The sequence below is a fragment of the Harpia harpyja genome, chromosome 2 (assembly GCF_026419915.1).
Source record: "Harpia harpyja isolate bHarHar1 chromosome 2, bHarHar1 primary haplotype, whole genome shotgun sequence".
NCBI lineage: Eukaryota > Metazoa > Chordata > Aves > Accipitriformes > Accipitridae > Harpia > Harpia harpyja.
The window spans coordinates 33,374,217-33,396,278 of NC_068941.1; the positions used below are offsets into that span (position 1 = coordinate 33,374,217).

A 22,062-nucleotide genomic window follows, 5' to 3' on the forward strand; every position below is an offset into this window, starting at 1 on the left:
TATAACATTTACTGAGAAAAATACTCCTGGATTCCCTTAGAAAATGTCCAGAAGGATATTTCCCTTACCAGTTTTATTTTTAGGAAACTTTCTAGATCTCTGTTGTTTGATTCTTGTGCCTTTAGGCTACAGTTCTAATAAAGGTCTAAACTTTCCCTGTCCCTTGTGTTCAGGGTAAAAAGACATTCAACTGATGTTGCTTCCTTTTAAGAAGGAAGCAAAATGGAATAAATACCATAATAATTGCTGCTAATGTTAACTTAATGTATTGAAGTGAGTTTTAGAGTTCAGTAAAATTTACTACTGTTTTTGTTCTTAAGAGGAATACATATGTAGAAGATCTGATTGAAGAGGTGGTGGTTGCCCCAGAACAAGTTATGGAATGGATCAGAAAAGGAGAAAGTAAGTTGTTTAGCCAATGTCAGCTGATATCTTAGAAAAGCATTGATGAATCAGGTATATCTAGAATCATGGGGTATCTCTTTGAGATTATATTCAGAAATCAGTGGTTTTCAGATAGTTTTTTTAAATTGTGCATTTTGTCTGTTGTCTCCGGTTTATCAGAATATAAGCAGAAGTATTCTAATATTGCTTTTTGACAGAAAATCGCCATTATGGAGAAACAAAAATGAATGAACACAGCAGCCGTTCTCACACTATCTTCAGAATGGTAAAAACTGTTTCACTATTAGGAGGGGTTTTATTACTTTCAAAGTGACAAAAACTTCATTGCACCCTCTTCTTCTAGATAATTGAAAGCAGAGAACGAAGTGACCCTGCAAATGCAAACTGTGATGGAGCTGTGATGGTATCCCACTTGGTAAGCTGTACTCCAAGAAGTTATTAAATAGGCATTTATGTAGAGAATTTACTGTTACTGCTTGTTTGAGAGAATAATGTTACTTTAAAATGACATTACAAGCATGCTTTGTTGTTAACTTCTAGCAGGCGTTTCTTGAGAAAAAATCATGTTTCTGATCAACTGTATAGAGGGAGTCTCCTGGGGTGTTATCTAGAGGAGATATCTATCTATATATCTATCTTCTCACCAAAGGGAATTCCAACATGGGAATAGTTCCTAAACGATTCAGGCTGGACTGGGGAGTGTTATGCCCTTCCCAGGAGCATAAGGGGCTGTTGTCGGAGTGCTCTTGCATTTTGTTAAAGACAGCTTCCCCTACAGTTGTTCTTGACGACTGACAAGCCCAGTGAAGTAACTTGTAAAGTGGTTAACCTTAAGGCTTCTCTTCTCCTCAAATTTAGTTGTTAAAAGAATGTGTGGCCTACCGCTGCAATGGTCAGAAGATTAATTTTTTCAAAAGTAACCCCACTTAGCATCTCTTTGGTGGATTACTAGTATATGAAATGTCCTAAGCTGCAGGGAACACACTGCTGATCTCTAGGGGATTGTTTTGGTTTCTGAAGCCTCTATACAGCCTTTCCTTGATTCGCAGAAGAGAATCCAAATCAACCAGAGGAATGAAATCAATATGAAAGCATTCGAGCTTGCTTAAAATCTGCATGAGCACTCTTACTCAGAATAGGGAATAGTATTAGGTCAATCACATGCATAGTGGAAATAGCTTTCTGTTCTGGCTTCATGTGAAAAAGCTCTGGGATCTGAATGTAAACACTGCTTATGCAGTATCTGAGAAACTACTGCCTACTTTTTTTCCTCACCATAACTTATGGGACCTACTCTTCTTACACCACCCCACACCACCTACCCTCTCTCTGTTCCAACTGACTTTATAGTAACCTCTACTAACTGGGGGGGGGGGGGGGGGGGGGGGGGCGGGCGGGCGGGCAGAGGGGGTTTTGGCCTTTTTGGTCTGTTGCTGCTTGGTGGAGTTAGTACAGGATTTTACCCTTCTGAAACAGAAGCCAATTAATGTGAGGGCTGCTTGCTTAGGCAAATCATTATGGGATGCTATAAAGTTCTAGTTGACTTTGAACCACATTGAGTGAGGCTGTCCTGGTTTCAGCTGGGATAGAATTAATTTTCTTTCTAGTAGCTGGTATAGTGTTGTGTTTTGGGTTCAGTGTGAGAAGAATGTCAACACACTGATGTTTTCAGTTGTTGCTAAGTAGTGTTTAGACTAAGTCAAGGATTTTTCAGCTTCTCATGCCCAGCCAGCTAGAAGGCTGGAGGGGGCACAAGAAGTTGGGAGGGGACACAGCCAGGGCAGCTGACCCAAACTGGCCAAAGGGGTGTTCCATAACATGTGACATCACATCTCGTATGTAAACTGGGGGGACTTAGCCTGCGGGGGGGATCACTGCTCAGGAACTAACTGGGTGTTGGTCGGTGAGTGGTGAGCAATTGCACTGTGCATCACTTGTATTTTCCAATCCTTTTATTATTACTATTGTCATTTTATTATTGTTATTACTATTATTATTAGTTTCTTCCTTTCTGTTCTATTAAACTGTTCTTATCTCAATCCATGAGTTTTACTTTTTTTTTTTTCCTGATTCTCTCCCCCATCCCACTGGGTGCTGGGGGGGAGTGAGTGAGCAGCTGCATGGTGCTTAGTTGCTGGCTGGGGTTAAACCATGACAGAGGCTTTTCTTCTGGTATTTAATTTCTTCCTTTCCTTATCCCCACAATGACAGGCAAGGAGAGACATACAGCCAGTTCAGGACAGGGTGCTAGATAACTCATCCAAGCTCTCTTTCCCATGAAAGATTGAACCAGATGATCTGTGATTCCATGAAGCTTCCTAAGCTTGAATCTGTAGTTAACACTTCTGTATTGAGAAACTACGTTTTATCTTTTTGTTAGTGAGGGTAGGAGGAATTGCACTGCAAGTTTGAAATACCGTTCAGGGTGGTATGATAGAGTTCATACAAACTTATTCCTTGTCCTTATGTATCTTGAAAGAGTTGGTTGGTATGTGTGTAGTAGCTATGGATTACTTCCAATAATGACAGACTTCTTGCTTTTTTCTAAGTGTATGAATCTTACGAAATTCTTAGCAGAGATTTAGAATTAAGAGGATCTAAAACTGAATTGCCTCAGAACTAACCTGTGAAATATTTAATGATTTGCAGAACTTGGTAGATCTGGCAGGCAGTGAAAGAGCTAGTCAAACAGGATCTGAAGGTGAGTGTTAAATAGGGCTCTCCTGATGACCACTTCTTATAAGAGTTAATAAACTCTTATAAGAGGCTGTGGTAGAAAGGAAATTATTTGATCTATGTGCTATTGTGCTACTTATTGTTTACAAATAGTCCCTTTTCCCCTTGGTAGGGTAGGATCTACTCAGGAAAATACTGAAAATGCTGTAAAGTGCAAACAATTAGGTAGTAATATGACTTTTCTAGAACAGCAGGTCCAGCAACAGTCATGCACTGAACTAATAGAATGGAGATGAATCAGTAAAGATTCACCTGTAGTAAAGAAATCAATAGAAGCTTGTAGGGACTTGTATGTAAAGGTAAAGACTGAATAGATGGCTCACTCTTTAGCTAGGAGGAAGCTTGATTGTTAACAATGACAGCATGAAGCTGCACAAAAATGCCTTTATCATAAAAAAGTGATCTGAGAGGAACACAAGTTAATATTCTCTCTTACAAGGAATAACTAACCCAAAAGTTGTATCTAAGGCTGGTTTGTTATACTTAGACATGTAAATATGGGCGTTTACAAAATTTAAATAGGAAACAAAATTAAAGTTCTTATAGCCCCAGCTGCTTACTATGTAAAGCTTATTAATGTTTATTTGTGATAGATTACTATCTTATTCTGATGCATTTCAGCTATTATAAAGGATTTGATATTGGTTGCTGATGGGTCATAGTGCACTGGGGCACTTGAGATCTAACTCTTGAATAATCTCTCTGAGCATAACATAGCACAAAAGCTTGACAGGTTGAAAATGTATCTTAATGTTGTTTTAAATTAAAAAATAAATTTAAAAAATTACTGTGTGATACCTAGGTGTCCGACTGAAAGAAGGCTGCAATATAAACCGGAGTTTGTTCATTCTGGGTCAAGTTATCAAAAAACTTTGTGATGACCCTTCTGGGTAAGCACTTGTGTTTGTATACCTGTTTTAAGATAAGTCACTGATAAACTAAGAAATTATAATCCTTTATATATAATCCTATTTTATGTGGGTAACTATTTCAAATAACCTATTACCTCTAGAAAAGATATTTCCTGTGTGTTTTTGATACAAAAATATGAATTCTTTCTTAATTTTTTTTCCTTCCCTCTTTTTCATCAGCTTCATAAATTACAGAGACAGCAAGCTGACTCGAATTCTGCAGAACTCCCTTGGAGGAAATGCTAAGACAGTTATTATTTGTACAATTACTCCTGTTTCTTTTGATGAAACGCTCAGTACTCTTCAGGTAAAACTTCTCGCCTGTTTTCAAGCATTATTCTGACTCAGGGCTTCATTGTAGATTGGAAGGGTGGAAACTGTAATCTGCTGGATCTGTAGTCATTTGAATCTTCTAAAGGTCCTCTGTGGACTTGCAACTTGAAATATTTGTTTTGTACACAGCATCTTTTCCCAGTCATCATCTTGTACTAGGTTGTCTAACTAGAGCTTTCTGGCAGTTGGAACAAAGCTCCTTCTGTCACCTTGCAGGCAGGAGATAACCTCTGTTTTCTCATTTGCCTTTTCCAAACACAGAACTACAAGTCTTTGCTAACACAAGATGTTAGACAGGTCCTGCAGGAAAGGAGCGTAATTGAACTATTTATGAACTGTGTTTTTTAGGTAGGATTGTCTTCCTTTTTGGTAGTCTCTTGTGCTTTTTATTAAATAAAAAATAACTTGGTATATTTTTACTTAAATGTTGGGCTTCACTTTTTAGGTATTGATATCAAGCAAAGAAAACTTACCTTTTCAAAGCTTAGAATACATGAAAAACAAGCAAATGTAAATATTGGTGTCCTTTATTATATGATGTTCTTTATCTAATAAACTGTCCCTTTAATTCTGTTGGGAAATAATGAGACAGAATAAGTCTTTTGATATATTTGTTCTCTAACTATTGCCCATGAGAGAATATTCTTCCAGTTTGCCAATACAGCCAAAAGAATGAAGAATACTCCGAAAGTCAATGAAGTACTTGATGATGATGCCCTCCTGAAGAGATATCGCAAAGAAATTCTGGATTTGAAAAAGCAGCTGGAGGAAGTATGTAAGAAACTTATTAAAATTCATCTATCCTTAGTACTGATAGCTATTAGGAAACATTCTTTTTTTAAACCAAAATCAGTTAAATTTGGAGGGGTAGGTAAACTGTTTGAAGTTATATCTGTCATTTCTATTGAGAGAATAGAAATTGAAAAGATGATGTGAAGTTTAGAACAACTGGTGGTAGTCAACATATCTGTGTGAAAGCTGATACTGAATAAGATCAAGTAACTGAATTGCTTGCTTTCTGTAGGTTAACATATTTAAGAAATAGAAATTTGTCATGCCTTACAGCCCACTTTAACATTGCCACATATCAAAAGGAATAATTAATTGCAATATAAGAATTTATTGAATGTCAGTTAGAGATTCCAACTTAATTCATATTTTTCCCCTTTACTGATGTTTAACTTCAGTTTGAGTTGCAAGAAGTTGCAACTGCGTGAGATCACTGGCAAAAGTTATGTCATGTGTAGGCAGAAGATATATTTAGAAAATGAACAATAGTAACTTCCCACCAGTGTAGTCTTTCATGTGTTCATCTTTCTCCAAAGATCTATGGAGTTGAGGAGCAATCTTGCAAGTCTTGTTAGAGCATAGATCATATAAAAAATAAAGCACAGGAAAATCAATTCTGAACATACTGTTTTGGCGAATTAAATCATCAAAATGTGCTTTTTTCTTTTTTAATTAAAGTCATAGGAAAAGTTTAAGGAAAAATAACTGACCTCTTATTTTTTAAGGTAATTAATTTGCAGTATAAACTTGCGCCTAGAAGTATGTTTGCTTGCTATCTTCTGAGATAGTGAGGGAAGTACTTCACTAAGTACAGAAGAGTTTGTTGGAAAATCCCATGTGAACTTTGAATTACTCTATTGTAAGCTTATAAAGTTGTCAAAAAAACTAGCTACTGTAATGCAGTTGCTTTACATCAGAATAAATTTTCAGTACCTCAAACTTTAAAGGACCACATACATTAGAGTAGCTTGCTGTTATTTGACAATTGAATCATAGCTCTCAAAGAGCTTCAGGCTTCTGGCACTGTGGGAAGGTCATCTTAAATTATGTTACACTTGAAATAATGCTTTTTGTCTAGAAAAATCTGAGGCTATATTGTTTTGGGGAGTTTTGACCCCTTTAAATACTAAGTCTACAGGTAAATTGTAGACTAAATTGTCAGTTTCATTGTTAAAGATTAAAGACATCTCTTCCAGGCTTAAAAGAATGTGTGTAGTTTTTAAGTATTAGTAATTGTGTATCTTCTGTAGGAGTAGTTTGTGCTCTTAAAATGTCAGTTTGGTTAATATTCTTTTTATGCAAGGTGTCTTCAAAGACTCAAATTCACGCAATGGAGAAAGACCAACTGGCCCAGCTGTTGGAAGAAAAAAATTCTCTTCAAAAAGTACAGGAAGATAGGATACGAAACTTAACTGAGATGCTGGTGACTTCTGCCTCCTTTTCCTCAAAACAGAATGCTAAAGTAAGCACTTGTTCTAGATCTTATTTGTTAACTCTAAAATACTTTGCAAAAGATAATGTTAAATGCATAGGGTTAAACTGACAATGAAGAATAAGTCTGATAGGCAATTTTCACATCATTTTTCTTATTTTTAAAGGAGTAACTTTTAAAATAACTTCTGAGTGAGTATCAATTCAATGTTGCCTTGCAGTGAACAGACTGCAGAGACTTTTGGTTTCAAACCATTATGCTGTGGTTTAATTTTGAAGAAACTGCAAACAACTGTCTAGTTAGCTGCTGGTACTATTATAGAACTAGTCTAATGCGACATCTACTCTCTACTTAGTGCTTTGGTTGTATCACTTTTTCTGTAAATACTTTTTTAAAGACCAAGAGAAGAAGAAGAGTTACTTGGGCTCCTGGTAAAATAAACCAGGCGAATGCGAGCTATTTTGAAGACTTTGAAAAACCAAGGCTGGCTGAAACAAAAAAAATGAAAATGTCTCTGTCGTCACTACCAGACATGGAGGATTGTAAGTATCTTCAGGAAAAAAATAAGGAAACTCTGCAAAGCAGCTTTGAAATGAGAAATAATTCCTTTTTAATAAATCTAAGTTATAAAGCAAATTAATTTGCTAATATGAAAACTACATTTAGTTGTCAGTATACTACTCAAATTATGTTCCATGAACCCAATTTTGAAAGAGTTACCTGTAGCCCATAAGGAAATTACCTTTGTCTGCCAGCAAAGAATGCCTGGAAGGGAAGTGGTTTTAGCACAATAATACTGGTAGTTCTTGTGCTGGAAATAAGGTTAATTTTAAATAAAAAATGGGAGCGTGAGTCTTACTATCCCAGGTGAAATAATGTGTAGCAAATTCCCGTTGGGTAGCTTTGCAAGCATTACTTAGTTTCCCATAGGGAGCAAGCTGACTCTCTGATAGCATGAATTAAAAAAAAAAACAAAACAAACAAAAGGGCAAAAAAAAAAATCAAAAAAACACCACCCCACCCCACCCCCCCAAAACCAAAACAACAGAAAACCCCAACCAAAACTAAATGTCCTTGTACACACCTTCCAAGGAAATTACTTCCCCACACACACACTTCTGGATATTGAACTTTTAGTTTGTTAAATCCAAAGGTAAGATCTGTGAGGTGAAAGGCAGGGTCTACAAATACTTCTGCCATGCAGCCTACCCCAACCCCCCATTTTTTTTTTTGTAAAAGTAGCCAAAGTTATTCTTTATCACAGACTATCCATCCAAACCGTGTTCTCCCCCAAAAAAGGATAGGAAAAAAAAAAGTGGGGGGTGGTGAAATTCCAAAATCCTCAACAAGAATAGAGAAGTCATTACTCAAAGATCAGACTGAAATATAGAGAAATTCAAGGTTTTATTAGAGGAGCTAGGGGACAAAGAAAGTTGAACTGAAGACAAGAGCATAATTGGATAGTAGTGTTGCTGAATTGCATCTTCTTACAGCCTTATTACCTATCCTTCTGCCAAGCTTTTTTTGCTTGTGTGTGGATTGTCATGGGGTTTTTTTCTGTATGTGGGGGGGGAGTGGTGCTTTTTTCTTTAAATCTTGCAGGATACTGTTGTGGTTCTTTCCTTGACACTTAAACACTTTTCTTAGTCTGTAGTTAAGTATATATTCTGGATTTGGTTTAGTATTCATTAACTTGTGGTAAGGTGGTCAGCATAAGTGTTGGGACTGGACTTCAGTGTTGTTCCCTTTCATAAGAGAAAATGATGAGATTCAGAAGTCCTACTCAGTGTGCTGCTACTTTGCCATTGAATGATTGCTTCCAATGTGATAAAATTCTTTGATAAAATAATTCTTAATCTCCAGTTTAAAATCTACTGCTACTCTGTATTTTTTAATAGATCTTTCTTTTCAGCTATGTTAGAGAATTCTGAACATGACAACCAATCTCTGATGCTTCCTGATCAGATTTCAGATGTAGAATGGACGGCTGGACCTAACATGAATTGGGTAATGTCACAATCTATTTCAGTTGTCTATTACAGTGCATGTGTGTTACATGCTTCTCAGTAAGATCTGCCTTACTCTTCTGTAGAACAGCAATATTCTTCTGTATGTCTGAAGAATTATTATAAATGGTTAGAAAGTCTGTCTCTTGGTAATCTCTGTGAAGGTGTAGGATGGTTCTGTGATTCTATGGTTTTGTTGCAAATGATCCAGTAAGCATTGGTATTTAAAAAGGACTAGCCATGAAAAGACAAGCAACAAGGAATATAATACTAAACTTGCTTGATCTTGTAGATCAGTTAACCGAAAGTGATTCTTTTTTTCTAGACTCAGAGAGACTTTGAAGAATCTGTGCAACTCTGTGAAGCATTAGCGCTAGAAAAGGTAAGTCTGTTCTGTATTTTCCAGAAATAAGACTGACATTCCAACAACAACTTCTAAAGTTTCTTGTGCTGCTTCTTCAGGATATTGCTGTAAATGAGGTCAACGTCCTGCAAGCTGACTTTAATAACCTAGTATTGGAAAATGAGCAGTTGAAATCAGAAATAAATGAAATGAAAGAGAAACTGAAGGAAAAAATAGAAATGGATGAATTTGAGGCACTGGAAAAACAAACACAAAAAGATCATGAGGTAAGGTGTATTGCAATAAATACAGAGAGATAAGAATTCTCTATTCTCAAATGTTTTCTAGAGTTTATTCAGTGTACATATACTTGGATGTCGATTCACAAACAGATGGTGTTATAAGCTACATTCAGCAACAGAATGAATGAACCCAGGATTTAAACTGCATTTACTCAGAGTGTAAAATTCAGACTTAAATTTTGGGAGAATCACATACTAAAGTCTGGTTAAGCATATATTTGTGTGTGTATACATGTATCCATATATTATTTTTATATATTCATGATCTGAATTTCACTCTAGATTTCTGCAAGAAACTGTTGTTTTGCTGCGTAAATATATTTTAGAACTGTTTTGAAGTTAAAGTATGGTTGCTAAACCATCTTTCATATATTTCTTGTGCAAAACATCTTGGTTTACAATCCAAGATAGCTCTGGCTTTTGGTAATCTATTGAACTATGTGAGCATTAACTTTTACCATATTATTTAACTTAGTAATAAAATATTTAAAATTAATAGCATGAATAGTAATGTCTGTGGAAAACTGAAACGTATTTTGTGCCTGGAAGTCAGAAAAGGTAAACCTACCTACTGGATAACCTATGATATAGGAAATGCTGACTTTCAGTTCTCTTCACCTCCTTGTTCTGTTAGTGGAGATATACCTTGTTTTTCCAAACATTTTATGCTCTGATTCTGTAACCCAAAATTTGTTTTACTTGTATTAGGTTCTAGCTGCCCAAGGGCTAAACTGTGAAATAAGTCACAGTGCAAAAAAACAACCAACAAAAAAAACCCTAAACAAAACCCCAAAACCAACAACTTGAGGTATTGAGACATGGATGTATTATTCCATTTCTTTCCTGATACCTTCTCTGCAGATTACTTGTACATGCTAGTCTGTTTAATATCCTCTGACCATGAAACTAAGGTTGAAGCTGAAGATACATCCTTTTGCATTGTTGTTTCAGGTTACAATTTAACAAGATAACCTCTCATTTCCATTGTGTTCCCTACAAAGATTTATAGGCCTTAAACAAAATGGATCCATAATAGATTATGATTTAGCTTGTATTTAAGATTCTTTTTAGAAGACCTTTTGTATGCTAGACTAATTCTGCTATCTTCCTTATCAGCCAACATTTAACAAATCCTCAGCTAGTTTCCCCTGCAAAGCTTTTGTGTATCTAATAACAGATGCAATGTTCTAAAGTAGCTTCTATTACAAGAATTGCTTTTTGAATGATTTGTGTTTTCAGATACACATCTGAAGACAGTCCATAAAATGTAAGCATTTGCTGATACCAATGTAGCAAGTTAATTAAAGCAACACTGAAAGGTCACATACTTCACTAAATACATTAGTTGAAATACATCAATTTAAATCACCACAGATATATATATATATAGGTAAACTCTGTTATTCTGAATAATGACATTAAATGACTTCTGACAGTAGTATTGTACCATACCTTCTACAACCATACTCTGATTTTAAGATTACAGATTGGGTTTTTGTCTCACTATACTTCTAACTATATAGAAATACTCATAGGACAGTGCTTGTTTTAAAGCTTTTCACTGATCTTAAAACTACAGATTGGATTTTCTCCTTACCTACGCTTGTGACTCTACAGAAGCACTTGTAGATGAGTGCTTACTGTAAAGCTTTTCTAACAAAGACTGAAAGAAAAGAGTTCTTCAATTTTAGAAATGCTTTTCTATCTACTCTTCTACTTGTGCCTCCTTTCAGAGGATGCCACTGAATGTGTTCATGGCTTGCTTTACCTCAATTTTGGCACCTTCTCATTCTTGCTAGTGAATAGATTAAATCATAAATATCTGCATTGTGTCATAAAAAGGTGCTTAACGTGACTAGAATTTGAAGTGTTGTATCTGTACAATTCCTGCATTAATTACTTTGATCACGTTGCTCTTGCTTCTCGAGCTGTTGCAGATTAAATTGTACTTGAATCCTGTCTAATGACTGGGAAGATAAAACAGCTTTGCATCCTATCTATCCATTTGAAAGAATATGTAGCAACTTGCTTTGTAGCTGTTTAAATAGATATGCTTGTTTTTATATGCTTTGCCCGCTAATAGAAAAGAAAACACAAGATCAACCTTGCTTATTTTCATGGTGTTGGCAACTAAAACTACTGGTGTGGGTGCTTTCTAACATCCTCTGCAATTTTGCTTCAATTTGCTCCACAGATACAACTAATGCATGAAATTACCAACTTAAAGAATCTAGTTTCAAATGCTGAAGTGTACAATGAGGAACTTGAGGTGAGCCTGTCCATTAATTTACATGCAATAAGACTTGTGTGAAATGTGCTTGGTTTGTCTATCTTGAAATACTGCATCTGCTGAGGACAACCTAGACATCATTGGGCTCTGGTTAGTTTTACCAGCTGTGAGGATATGTCTAATACCCATGAATGCTTACTATGTACAAAGCAGGTTTTTGTTAAATTCTTACTTGGAAAAACCAAACTGGGCACTAGAATCTTCCTTATCCCTTTTTTTTTCTCCAACTTTTAGGCAGAAATAAACTCCAAATTGGAGCAGCTGAAAGAGAAAGAGAACAAAATAAAGATACTACAGAATCGTGTGGAAGAATTACAGAAAGCAGGAGCAGAAAAAAAAGACACGTCTTTTTCAGTGGTAAATTTGAGTTTTCTGCTGGGTTGAGAGATAGTTTTGGTTTTGTTGGAGGTGGGTTAAATTTAGATATAACTTTGGTATAATTGAAATCTGCTTCCTTACAGATGTTAGGAAAATTTTTTTACAAAACTTAAAATGCTAATTACCACATGATCATACAGCAGTACTCTGGTGAAGTAAAACTATAGGAAATGCTGCTCTTTATCCCATCTCTCAAATGCGCCTTTTACTGTTCTTTTCAGAGTAAACTTACAAAGTTTTCTGAGCCTGTATTTACATTTTAACCACATTACAGTGAACACATTTGCTTTAGTATGTCTATATATTTTTTGATTTGAGTACTTATTTGTCTTTTTCAGGGAGATTCTGATAAGCTAATTGAGGAAATTCAGCAGCTGAATAAATCCCTCTTAGATAGTGAAACCATAGCCTTGGATGCCAAAAAAGAATCTGCTTTTCTCAGAACTGAAAATCTGGAGCTTAAGGAGAAGATGGCAAGTACTTGTTAAACTGCATTTACAGCTGTACAAAATGCTGTTAAGGGCCTGTCTGCTCCCACACTAGTGAAGGAGGCAATTGATAAAGACAAGATGTGCTAGAGTGTTTGGAGAAAGCTAATGACTTGTGCTCCAAATAATGTTTTTATTATGGAATTAATGGAAAATGGATCTTCAGGAGAAAGATAAAAAGAAAATAGAGGCTTCTTCTACAGGAGTGCATGGTTAGTTTTAGGTTTACCAGTAGAGAGAGCGAGCAGATGAACAGTCTTTAGGGAGTTACTAGGACATAAGACTCCAAACCTAATTTTATCAGAGAACAGAAGAGAATAAGAGATGTGAACTCAGGGAAGTGGGATGGAACTTACTTTGAGCATTGAAGGAGTAAAGACAAAATAGTAGAAGCAGTTATGGCCCTGACCTCTGAGATAAGGTATGTTTTACTGTAGGACTCTGACAGGAATGTAGTTGTTAAATTGTGTCTTTTTCTGCCGTATTTATCAAGGCCAAAGTTGTTTGTTCAGAGTGACAACAGGAAATGTGACAGATGCAATATTTAAATGTTAAGCAAGTAGACTTTTATTCTGTGTGTGAATTTCATGTTTTGTTTTCCTGAAGAATGAACTCTTAAATAATTACAAGCAAATGCAAAAGGATGTTCAGTTCTACCAAAGCCAAATAGAAGCAGGAAAAGCCAGTTACAAAAAAATGCAAGCTGACTTGCAGAAAGAGTTGCAGTCTGTATTTCAAGAAAACACAAGGCTAACTTCACTGATGGAGGGTAAAGTTCCAAAAGGTACTGTTTCAGATGGTGCTTTATTCCCCTCCTTCTCTCCTCTCTTTTCCCCATAATGGGGGGGGGTGTCCTGGTTTCAGCTGCAATAGAGTTAATTGTCTTCCTAGTAGCTGGTATAGTGCTGTGTTTTTGAGTTAGGTATGAGAAGAATGTTGATAACACACTGATGTTTTCAGTTGTTGCTAAGTAATGTTTAGTCTAAAGTCAAAGATTTTTCAGCTTCTCATGCCCAGCCAGCAAGAAGGCTGGAGGGGGCACAAGAAGTTGGGAGGGGACACAGCCAGGGCAGCTGACCCAAACTGGCCAAAGGGGTGTTCCATACCATGTGACGTCATGCCCAGTATAGAAACTGGGGGGAGTGGGGCTGAGGGATCGTGGCTCGGGGACTAACTGGGCATTGATCAGTTGCTCACCACCTGATCAACGCCCAGTTGATCAATTGCATTGTGCATAATTCATATATTCCAATCCTTTTATTGTTACTATTGTCATTTTATTATTGTTATCATTATTAGTTTCTTCCTTTCTGTTCTATTAAACTGTTCTTATCTCAACCCACGAGTTTTACTTTTCCCGATTCTCTCCCCTGTCCCACTGGGTGGGGGGGAAGTGAGTGAGCAGCTGCGTGATGCTTAGTTGCTGGCTGGGGTTAAACCAAGATGGGGGATAGGGAAGACTTTAGCTCTTGTTTTCTTGAATACTCGGACCTTCTTTCAACACAAAATATTAGACTCTCTGGTGCTGCTAGCACATAGTAACTGCTTTAGCACTTTCTTGAACCATTTGGAAAACTGCAGCTTACGGAATGTTTTCTATTTCACACAAAGACAGTCAAGTTAATGAAGGCTATCAGGGAGAATCTAAAATAAACTAGATGTCAACCTAACAAATGATGACCAAATTCAGACCAGTAGTTTCATCTTTTAATTGTTGGCCACTGTAAAATATACTTTTCTAGAATTATACTGATATGACATCCAGAATATGTTATAAATATTCTGCTTAATTTAAAACAAGCTTTTTTCTCACACTGTCTTATTAATCTAAACTTGTTAATTCTCTAGATCTGCTCTCTCTTGCGGAGCTGGAAAAAAAGGCAGCTGACTTCAAAGGAGAACTAGAAAAAGCATTGAAAGAGAATGCACTTCTACAAAAACAAGTAAATGAGCTATCAGAATTTCAGTGTCTACCAAATACTGTTGAGATACAGCAGAAAGAGGTAAACAACAACAAAAAAAATCTAACTGCTTCCTTGTTTTTATATTGTGCTTGACTGGTAATGTATTAATGGAGGCCTATTGGATATGAAGTTTTAAAGCCAAAGGTTATCTTGAATCAAATGACCTAAGATTTTACAACTAAGTTCATTGAATTATTGTTCCTCAGGTATTTAATATTTGCACCTAGGAATAAATTTAAGATCACATGTTTAATCACAAAGTCTACTATAATTAATCAGGAATTTCTGGTCCAATGTTTGCCTGTCTATTTGCCATGGTCACTATTGATAACTCTGTGTGTATGTGTAATGGTGTTTGATCCTGGTTTACTGTTCTAAAACCGAATATTTGTCTAATTGGGCAAAGAGAAAATTTTAAGACCTCTTAGCAGAAACGCTGCTTGAGAAGTGAGATTTAACTTGCAAATTCTGGAAAACTTGTAAGGAAACTTTTCTGTTTCCTGGCAGGTTAGGGATTAGTAGACTAAGGTTGCTATAAATGTGTCTTAAAGGGTTTGTTTTCAAACACTTTCTAGGTTTCTTCATCCTTAAATACCTGCTACTAAGCATGTGCAGTGAAAATTATCCAGGGCAAATAATCTCACAAACTCATGAATGCTTTACAAAAAGTTCCAAACCCTTCCAGTGGTCTATTTCCAGTAATAAACAAAACTTAATTAGATGTTAACAATTTTATAAACTCTGTACCATGAAGGAACTATTGATACATCTGAATATTCTGTTTAGGAGTTACAGCTAGGAGTATCAGTCCAGTCCTAGCTCAAACATAGGAAAAAGGAAATATTTAAAGACCATCTAAAGAACTAGAGGAAGAGGTTTCAAGGTTTTGAAAGGCTTGTCTCTCTTCCTTCCCTTTGAAGGATTACTTGCTAGACAGCTCCCTCTGAACAAAGCAAAACCCAATGTACTATGCTGTGTATTTCTCTGTACTTTATTTCCTATATCTGCATATGAACTTGGCTTTTATTATGCAGCTATGACAAATACTGATTTAGAAAATGCTATTAATATTGCTTTTCTGTTGGCAGATTCTTGAAAAATGTGAGGAACTACGCTTATTAAAATTGGAAAGAGAAAAGCTGCTTTCTGAAGTAGCTGATAATGAAATTAGACTTAAACATATGACTGAAGAAATTGGAAAATCAAAAGACAATCTAGCAGATGCACAACTTAAATATGTAAAGTCTGATCAGGAATATGTAGCACTTAAACAGCTCCATGAAGAACTAGAGCAAAAATATGTAGCTGCATCGGAAAACAATGAACAAATGAAGTTCCAAATAGATATTTTATCTAAAGAAGCACGAGAGTCTAAAACAACTTTGGATGAAGTGAAATTAGAGGTCAGTGTCAGCTTGCTCCTTTTTATAGATAAGACATGAGGAATTTATTTATAGTACAAAAAAAAAACACCCTACCTTTTTTTGAGAAGTAGACTTAAAGGCTTGAGTAACACTATCATTGAAATTTCTCTAGCATGGGTGGATGTTACTTATTCTGTGCCAGGTGTATAAGGTTGCAGGATTATGCAGCTCGACAGTCTCTTTCTTCATAGGCAAAGAAATGTATAATGTTGCTCTGGGTTGTATGTTCTCCGTCTGTACTTGACCTTTTAATTCTTCTTTTCCCATTCTTAAGTTATGTCTTTATTATGCAAATATTTTTTAAAATATGCTGCTATGACCTACTCTATCTAAAGTCATAGAAACAAAGTTTCCTCATTGGGAACTGGAGTCTGTATAGAACAGATGATTTTCAAACCAGAGAGTACTGCATAAATTGGCAACTAGAAAGGAAAAACAAATTAAGAAGAAAAGAGAACTAAAGATGTATATTTTGGACAAGGCTTTTGGCACTGATATGGCTGTCATATTCCCGCTATGAATTTGATAGGAATTACCAGATTAGGAGTTAAGGTAGACTACAGTTTCATGTGTGGTGTTATGTTTTAGTAAGACTTGTTGCTAAGGCGAAACCACAGGAAGGTTCTGTAAACAAATGCTTACATAACATGGGCAAGAATGTAAGCAGTGACTTAAAGTAAAATGATGAACTTCTTGTTCTCTTGTTGAAAGCTAGCATTTCTCACCTTTTCTAAGCTAATGTAAGATTTCTGTGAGAACATGTACACATTATGCAGTTTTGCATTACAATGAAAGTGTCTGGCCTTTTCCTTTACAAACTAAAGCTCTCTAGTAAAATGAAAGAACTGGAAGAAAAGACAGCAGAGCATAAACAACTTCTTGAGGTAAGAGAAGATTTTATTCAGACTCAGCGAAAGTTACATGAAATGGAGCAATTAAAAGAGCAGGAAAAGATTATGGAGTTGAGACTGGAGGCCAAGGATTCAGAGATCCAGGCAGTTCTTCAGCAGCTCAATGAATGTCAGCAAGAAATAAAAACTTTAACCCAGGAAAGAGATTACCTGAAGCAAAAAGAGGAGTCTCTCCAAGCTGCGACAGACCAACTCAAAGAGGATATAAAGGACACTGTTTCAATGGTAGGAATTCTGCCTTTATAGAAATGGACCATATGTGTTAAGGGGAGGGAGGAGTGTAAGAACACTTATAAACTTTATTGAAATATATAGGGGAGTGGGGTTTTGTGTGGTGCTTTTTTTTTTTTTTTTAAATCAAGGAGTGCTTATTAATTAAATACTCGATTTTTCTTTTATCTGTTTTCTTTCTTTTATTCTGAAGAACATTTTGGCACATGAAGAACTGAGAAATGCACAGAGCGCTCTCAAGCAATCCCAGGACACTGTCAAGAAGTTGGAAGAAAATATTTCTGAAAAAGAATCTCAGATTCTGTGTGTTGAAGAGGCACTAGGGAAAACCATTAAAGAACTCGAAATACGGGTAAAATGTTATGTAATAATTCAAAATAAAAATGCTTTTAATGTGTCTTCCAATGCTGTGAAAACAAGCCTAGTTATTCTGCATATAGTTTTTTCTGCTTGTCCTTGGAAAATTTCTAAGCTTTTGGTAGAAAGTAGGCGAGAAAGTAGTACTGCCTGATCCAAGTCTTCACCAGTTGCTGATCTATTTCTGTAGAGCTTCAGGCTGTAATGTACACTGTAATAAATCTTTAGTGTGCCCCATGGTTGTCAATTTGAGTGGTGGCATTAGATGGCAAATGAAAGAAGGGATAAGGGTTACTTAGAGGTAGGAATGAGTCTAATGGTTCATAACACTTGGTCCCAGTGAGAAGTGTAACACATGGTTGTAAATGGCAGCTCAGTGCCCAACATACAGTAGAAGGCTGATCCACTGGTTTTTGTGCCTGTATGTTCAACAACTGACAAAGAAAGGTGCTGAGAATATTGTATCTTACACAGTTGCTTCAGTGGCACAGTTTCTCTGAAGGGAGAATCTGTAGTATGTGAGATAGGATTTTTCTTGAAGTATATGAGCTGCCAGACCCAGTCAGTCAATGGTGTCAATTCAGCATTTGCATGTTTCGGAACAGATGCCTAAAAATAATCCAACAGGTGTTTATTTGTTTTCTTCCTCTCAGACTTTTTCCAGATAAAAATCTGGCCAGTATTGCAGAAGAGACTGCTAAAAGGTTAGCATTTAAAACAAAACAGGTGACAAAGGCCAAAGACTCAGTTCTGGAGTTTTTCTAGTTTGGTTACAGTGGTTTGATGTTAAAAATACTACAGCAGAGTGAACAAAACTTTTGCTTTTAATTTTGGTTTTGAATTGATGGAAATACTGTCTTTGTACGTTTTTTTATAGATATTACAAATGACAGAAGAAATAAAAATCATCACATCAGAGAGAGACCAGCTTGCTGAGGAAAAATCAGAAAATAATAACTGTAGAGAAAGTGATCAGCTTCAGGTGCAAAACAAACAAATCTTTTTCCTTACACAGGAAAACAATTCATTGCAGGATAAGCTGAACAGTTTACATTTGAAAACAGAAGAGTATGGGGAAGGAACTTCGGTAATTATGCTAAAACTGTAATGGAAAGGATGCTTATTTAAACTTTCATTTGAGTGAAAATAATTTGCAAAACAAACTGGAGAAAAGGGTCCTGCTACTTGACTGCAGACCGTTAAACACCATGGTTACTACTGTTTACTTGAAATATATTCCACCCCATTGTTCTACATGCACAACTAGTAGTAGAATATGACAAACACTTTTCTGTAAATAGAATTTTAACTTGATACAGGATGGTGATGTTCTGAGTTGATCTGCACAGAGATGTGGTTCTATAACTAGTTGCTAAAAAATTGCTCATGTGGAAAGCGTGGTTGTGCTTTTTCAAAGCATAGATAGAACTGACTTTTTTCCTGGTAGTTAAAGGGATATTGCAGCCAACATTTTCTGTAATTGGACATGCTGATTGCACATATGGGTTATATGTATATATACAAAATATATACAAAGTGTGTGTGTGTATACACACTTTGAAAAAAGTGTGCATATATTTTAATATTTGTGTGGAGAGTGGACAAATTTCAAGGTAATAATTGTCTTGACACCATTACTATCTACTGTTGAGGCTAGAAATATGGATAAGGTCTCTGTAGTTTGATTGGGGGGGGGTGGTTGTTGGGTTTTTTTGGTTTGGTTTGGTCGTCCCCTGGCTTAAACTATGGCCATGAAATTCTGCTTCTGGTACCTTGTTTCAGAAGTCACCACTTCAAATTTTACCGTGTATGTCTCTTATTTCAAGAAACTTGAATTGCATATTGAGTTCAGTTGCATCTTATTCTGAAAAAAAATACAAATCTCTAAAACATTGTTTCTGTTTGTTTTACATAATCAACCTGTCAAAGGTCAGGTATGTTTCGTATAAAGCTACTTCCCCAAATGTGTTGACTTCTATCTCTGTATAAAATAGATACCACAGATTCAAGAAAAATCTATTGAGCAAGAATTACTTCTTCTGAGAGAAGAGCTGAGCCAGGCACAAAGGAAATTGCATGAAATGGAGGAAGTGAAGGCCAATGAATGTCAAAGAGAATCTGAAAAAATGGGGAGAACAGATTTTATTCCAAAATTGCATGACTGTCAGGAAGTGAGCACTCTGACAGAAAGAGGAGATGATAATCTTAAAATGCAACTGGAGAATCTTCAAAATGAGAGAGACCAGCTAAGAGAAACTATACAGGAGACAATTAGCATGGTAAGAAAAATAGTCCTATTCCTTTAGGATAATAGCCATAGTAAACTTCTGTCTTAAATTTTGGAAGTGTTGTTCAGGGTTTAATGTACTCTAACTGTGTTGTGTCCAAAGAATTCAGAGATGCAGGAAGAGTTGAGATGTGCTCATAACTCTCTTGGACAATATCAGGAGACTATTGTGGAGCTGAAAGCAAGCATCTCAGAGAAAGAAAATCAACTCTTGAAAGCGCAAGAGGCATTGAAGGAAACAACTGATGAACTGCAGCAGAAGGTCAGATGCAGTTTTGTCAAGTAAACTAAAAATTCTGTCAGGATTGGCAACCTATGACCTCTGCAGACTTCAGTTTGTAAGGGTTCAGTAAATGTAATAATGAAACTTAATTGAAAGTTTTTCCCTTCTTTTTTTTCCCTATACTGCTTCTCAAAAGAATTCCATAGAAACAGAGGCAGTGAAAAGATGATCAAATGGAATTTGACCTGCAAGCTACAACCCTTACTTATAACTAAACATGCCTTAGTGCTGAGTGATGGATTATTACTTGGAATCAATACTGCTCTTTGACATCAGTGCATTTTCCAAGTCTTAAAACTTTTTAAATTCTAATAATATGTCTTTTAACTATGTAACTGAAGATACTCGAGCAACTAAAAGGCAGCTTAGCTCATTCTTTAACTTGGTGCACTATTATAAATTCTTACCTACTTATTTTCATGTCTGAAGCTATTGTGGCTTTTGGAAGACATTAATGCTTGTTAGAATCAAGCCTATCTGTTGTGGATACAGCAATGGAGTAATTTCTATGGAGTTATAATGGCCTGTAGGTTTTTACACATTCACTTTTGTCTACCAGTGAGACAGAAGCACTGAAATTTGATTGACTTAAGCAAAATTGTTACATCTTCCTCATAACAACCCATATGTACAGATAGTGCTTGTGAAATATGATCTAATAACACTCTTCTTAAATCAGAACCTGATTACTGGGACAACAAAACTTAATAAATTAGAATGTTACTGGCTTCTTTTCCAAACTAACTATCACATTAATTCGATCCATGCTAGAGATCATTAGAAATATTAATATTTGTTCTTACTTGTTCTTTCAGCTCACTGAAGTAACTGAAAACCTGACTCATGTCTCTTCTGAATATGGCAAGCTACTGGCAGAGAAAGAACAAAATGAAAGAACAATGAACGAGCATATCCGTCAGCAGCTTGAGAAAATCACTTTACTTAATCAGGAGAAAGATGAGCTGCAGCAAATAGTAGAGACTTGTAAAGCAGAAAGAGATCAGCTAGAGGCTGACTGTCAGGAAAGCAAGGAGAGAGTATGTATAAAATCTTAAATAACTGTTTTAAAGGCAGGTTGTACCACTCCAAATTATTTCAGTCGTGAAGCCTTCTGCTATTTAGTATCTCTTCCTCTCCCTTCACTTGTTCATAGCAGCAGTAAACTAAAAATTCAGTTTACTAATCCAATCTGGATATTGGAATCTGTCTCTTATTTTTTTCTTCCCCCTATCCCCTTCCTGCCCTTTTGGGCACTGTGCCGCTCTGAGTTTAGGCACAGTTGTCTGCCACCTGCTGGACAAGCACTCTGCAAATTCCTGTTACATCTCTCATCTATATGCTTTTGCATTTAGAACAGTAGAGGTAATCTAGGTTTACTGATATCTAAGGGCCTAATTCTCCTACCACTTCAGCTCGTTCTAGACTGATGAAGAGAAAGATAAACCCAGAAAAGAAACTGATTAGCTATCCTATTTCTCCTTCCTGATGTCTTATTTTCTGGCAGATTAGTGAGTTCAGTATTCCAAGTATTTGCACGAAAAGTATGGTTATGTTGACACACTATTTCAGACAAATATGTTCTGATATGTAGTTAACAAAAATCAAGCTGACAATTTCTAAAGTTACAAGGAAGTCTGGTAAATACTTTTTTTTCCGAAGAGAAGCTCTGCAAATTATTTTAAGAAATGTAAAAGCTTTCATATGAATTTTAGCAGACCTCAGGTAGAACCACTGATCTCTTTTAAGTATGTATAGACCAACTAATTTAAAAACTAAAATCAGCAAACTAAGATTATCAAATCTTTAATTTTAGATTTATATCTTGCTACTAAACAATTGGACAAACTGTTCGTGTAACTTGTGGCAGTTGCCACAAGAATAAGGATATCTTTCATGGTGGTGTGTTTTGGGGGGTTTTTTAGTCATCTACATAATCTGTTCCCCCCACAACATTTTTTCCTCACCTCTTTACTTCTGCCTACTTTTTTTTTTTTTTTTTTAACCGATAAAGACTATTTCTAAAGACTGTCTTCCTTTGGAGTTCTTAAACTAGGCATGGGGGAGTGACAACCGAGGGGTTTTTTAATAAGTAAAAGACTGATTATTCTGATAGTTCTCTCCTAGAAATTCAAATGTTTTGACTTATTCTTAACTCCTGGTAAGCAAAACTTAGTCATACTGAGTGAACATCC

At 36.0% G+C, this 22,062-nt stretch overlaps 1 protein-coding gene across 3 annotated transcripts in view; it reads left to right on the forward strand.

Moving 5' to 3' along the window:
- The window catches only part of CENPE (centromere protein E), a 40,341-nt gene that overhangs the window by 3,505 nt on the left and 14,774 nt on the right, over positions 1-22,062 (forward strand). Inside the window, exons 6-29 of one of the 3 annotated variants that reach the window (XM_052775204.1) lie at positions 321-402; positions 603-670; positions 749-820; positions 3,055-3,106; positions 3,944-4,031; positions 4,233-4,359; positions 5,037-5,156; positions 6,478-6,636; positions 7,004-7,148; positions 8,519-8,613; positions 8,938-8,994; positions 9,075-9,242; positions 11,452-11,526; positions 11,782-11,904; positions 12,264-12,398; positions 13,020-13,197; positions 14,262-14,416; positions 15,466-15,780; positions 16,626-16,937; positions 17,137-17,295; positions 18,178-18,387; positions 19,295-19,579; positions 19,691-19,849; positions 20,686-20,907. In XM_052775204.1, the coding sequence (XP_052631164.1) occupies positions 321-402; positions 603-670; positions 749-820; positions 3,055-3,106; positions 3,944-4,031; positions 4,233-4,359; positions 5,037-5,156; positions 6,478-6,636; positions 7,004-7,148; positions 8,519-8,613; positions 8,938-8,994; positions 9,075-9,242; positions 11,452-11,526; positions 11,782-11,904; positions 12,264-12,398; positions 13,020-13,197; positions 14,262-14,416; positions 15,466-15,780; positions 16,626-16,937; positions 17,137-17,295; positions 18,178-18,387; positions 19,295-19,579; positions 19,691-19,849; positions 20,686-20,907 (3,561 nt within the window). The remainder of the gene's footprint in view (positions 1-320; positions 403-602; positions 671-748; positions 821-3,054; positions 3,107-3,943; positions 4,032-4,232; positions 4,360-5,036; positions 5,157-6,477; positions 6,637-7,003; positions 7,149-8,518; positions 8,614-8,937; positions 8,995-9,074; positions 9,243-11,451; positions 11,527-11,781; positions 11,905-12,263; positions 12,399-13,019; positions 13,198-14,261; positions 14,417-15,465; positions 15,781-16,625; positions 16,938-17,136; positions 17,296-18,177; positions 18,388-19,294; positions 19,580-19,690; positions 19,850-20,685; positions 20,908-22,062) is intronic. The other 2 variants (XM_052775219.1, XM_052775211.1) reach the window with 2 other exon arrangements.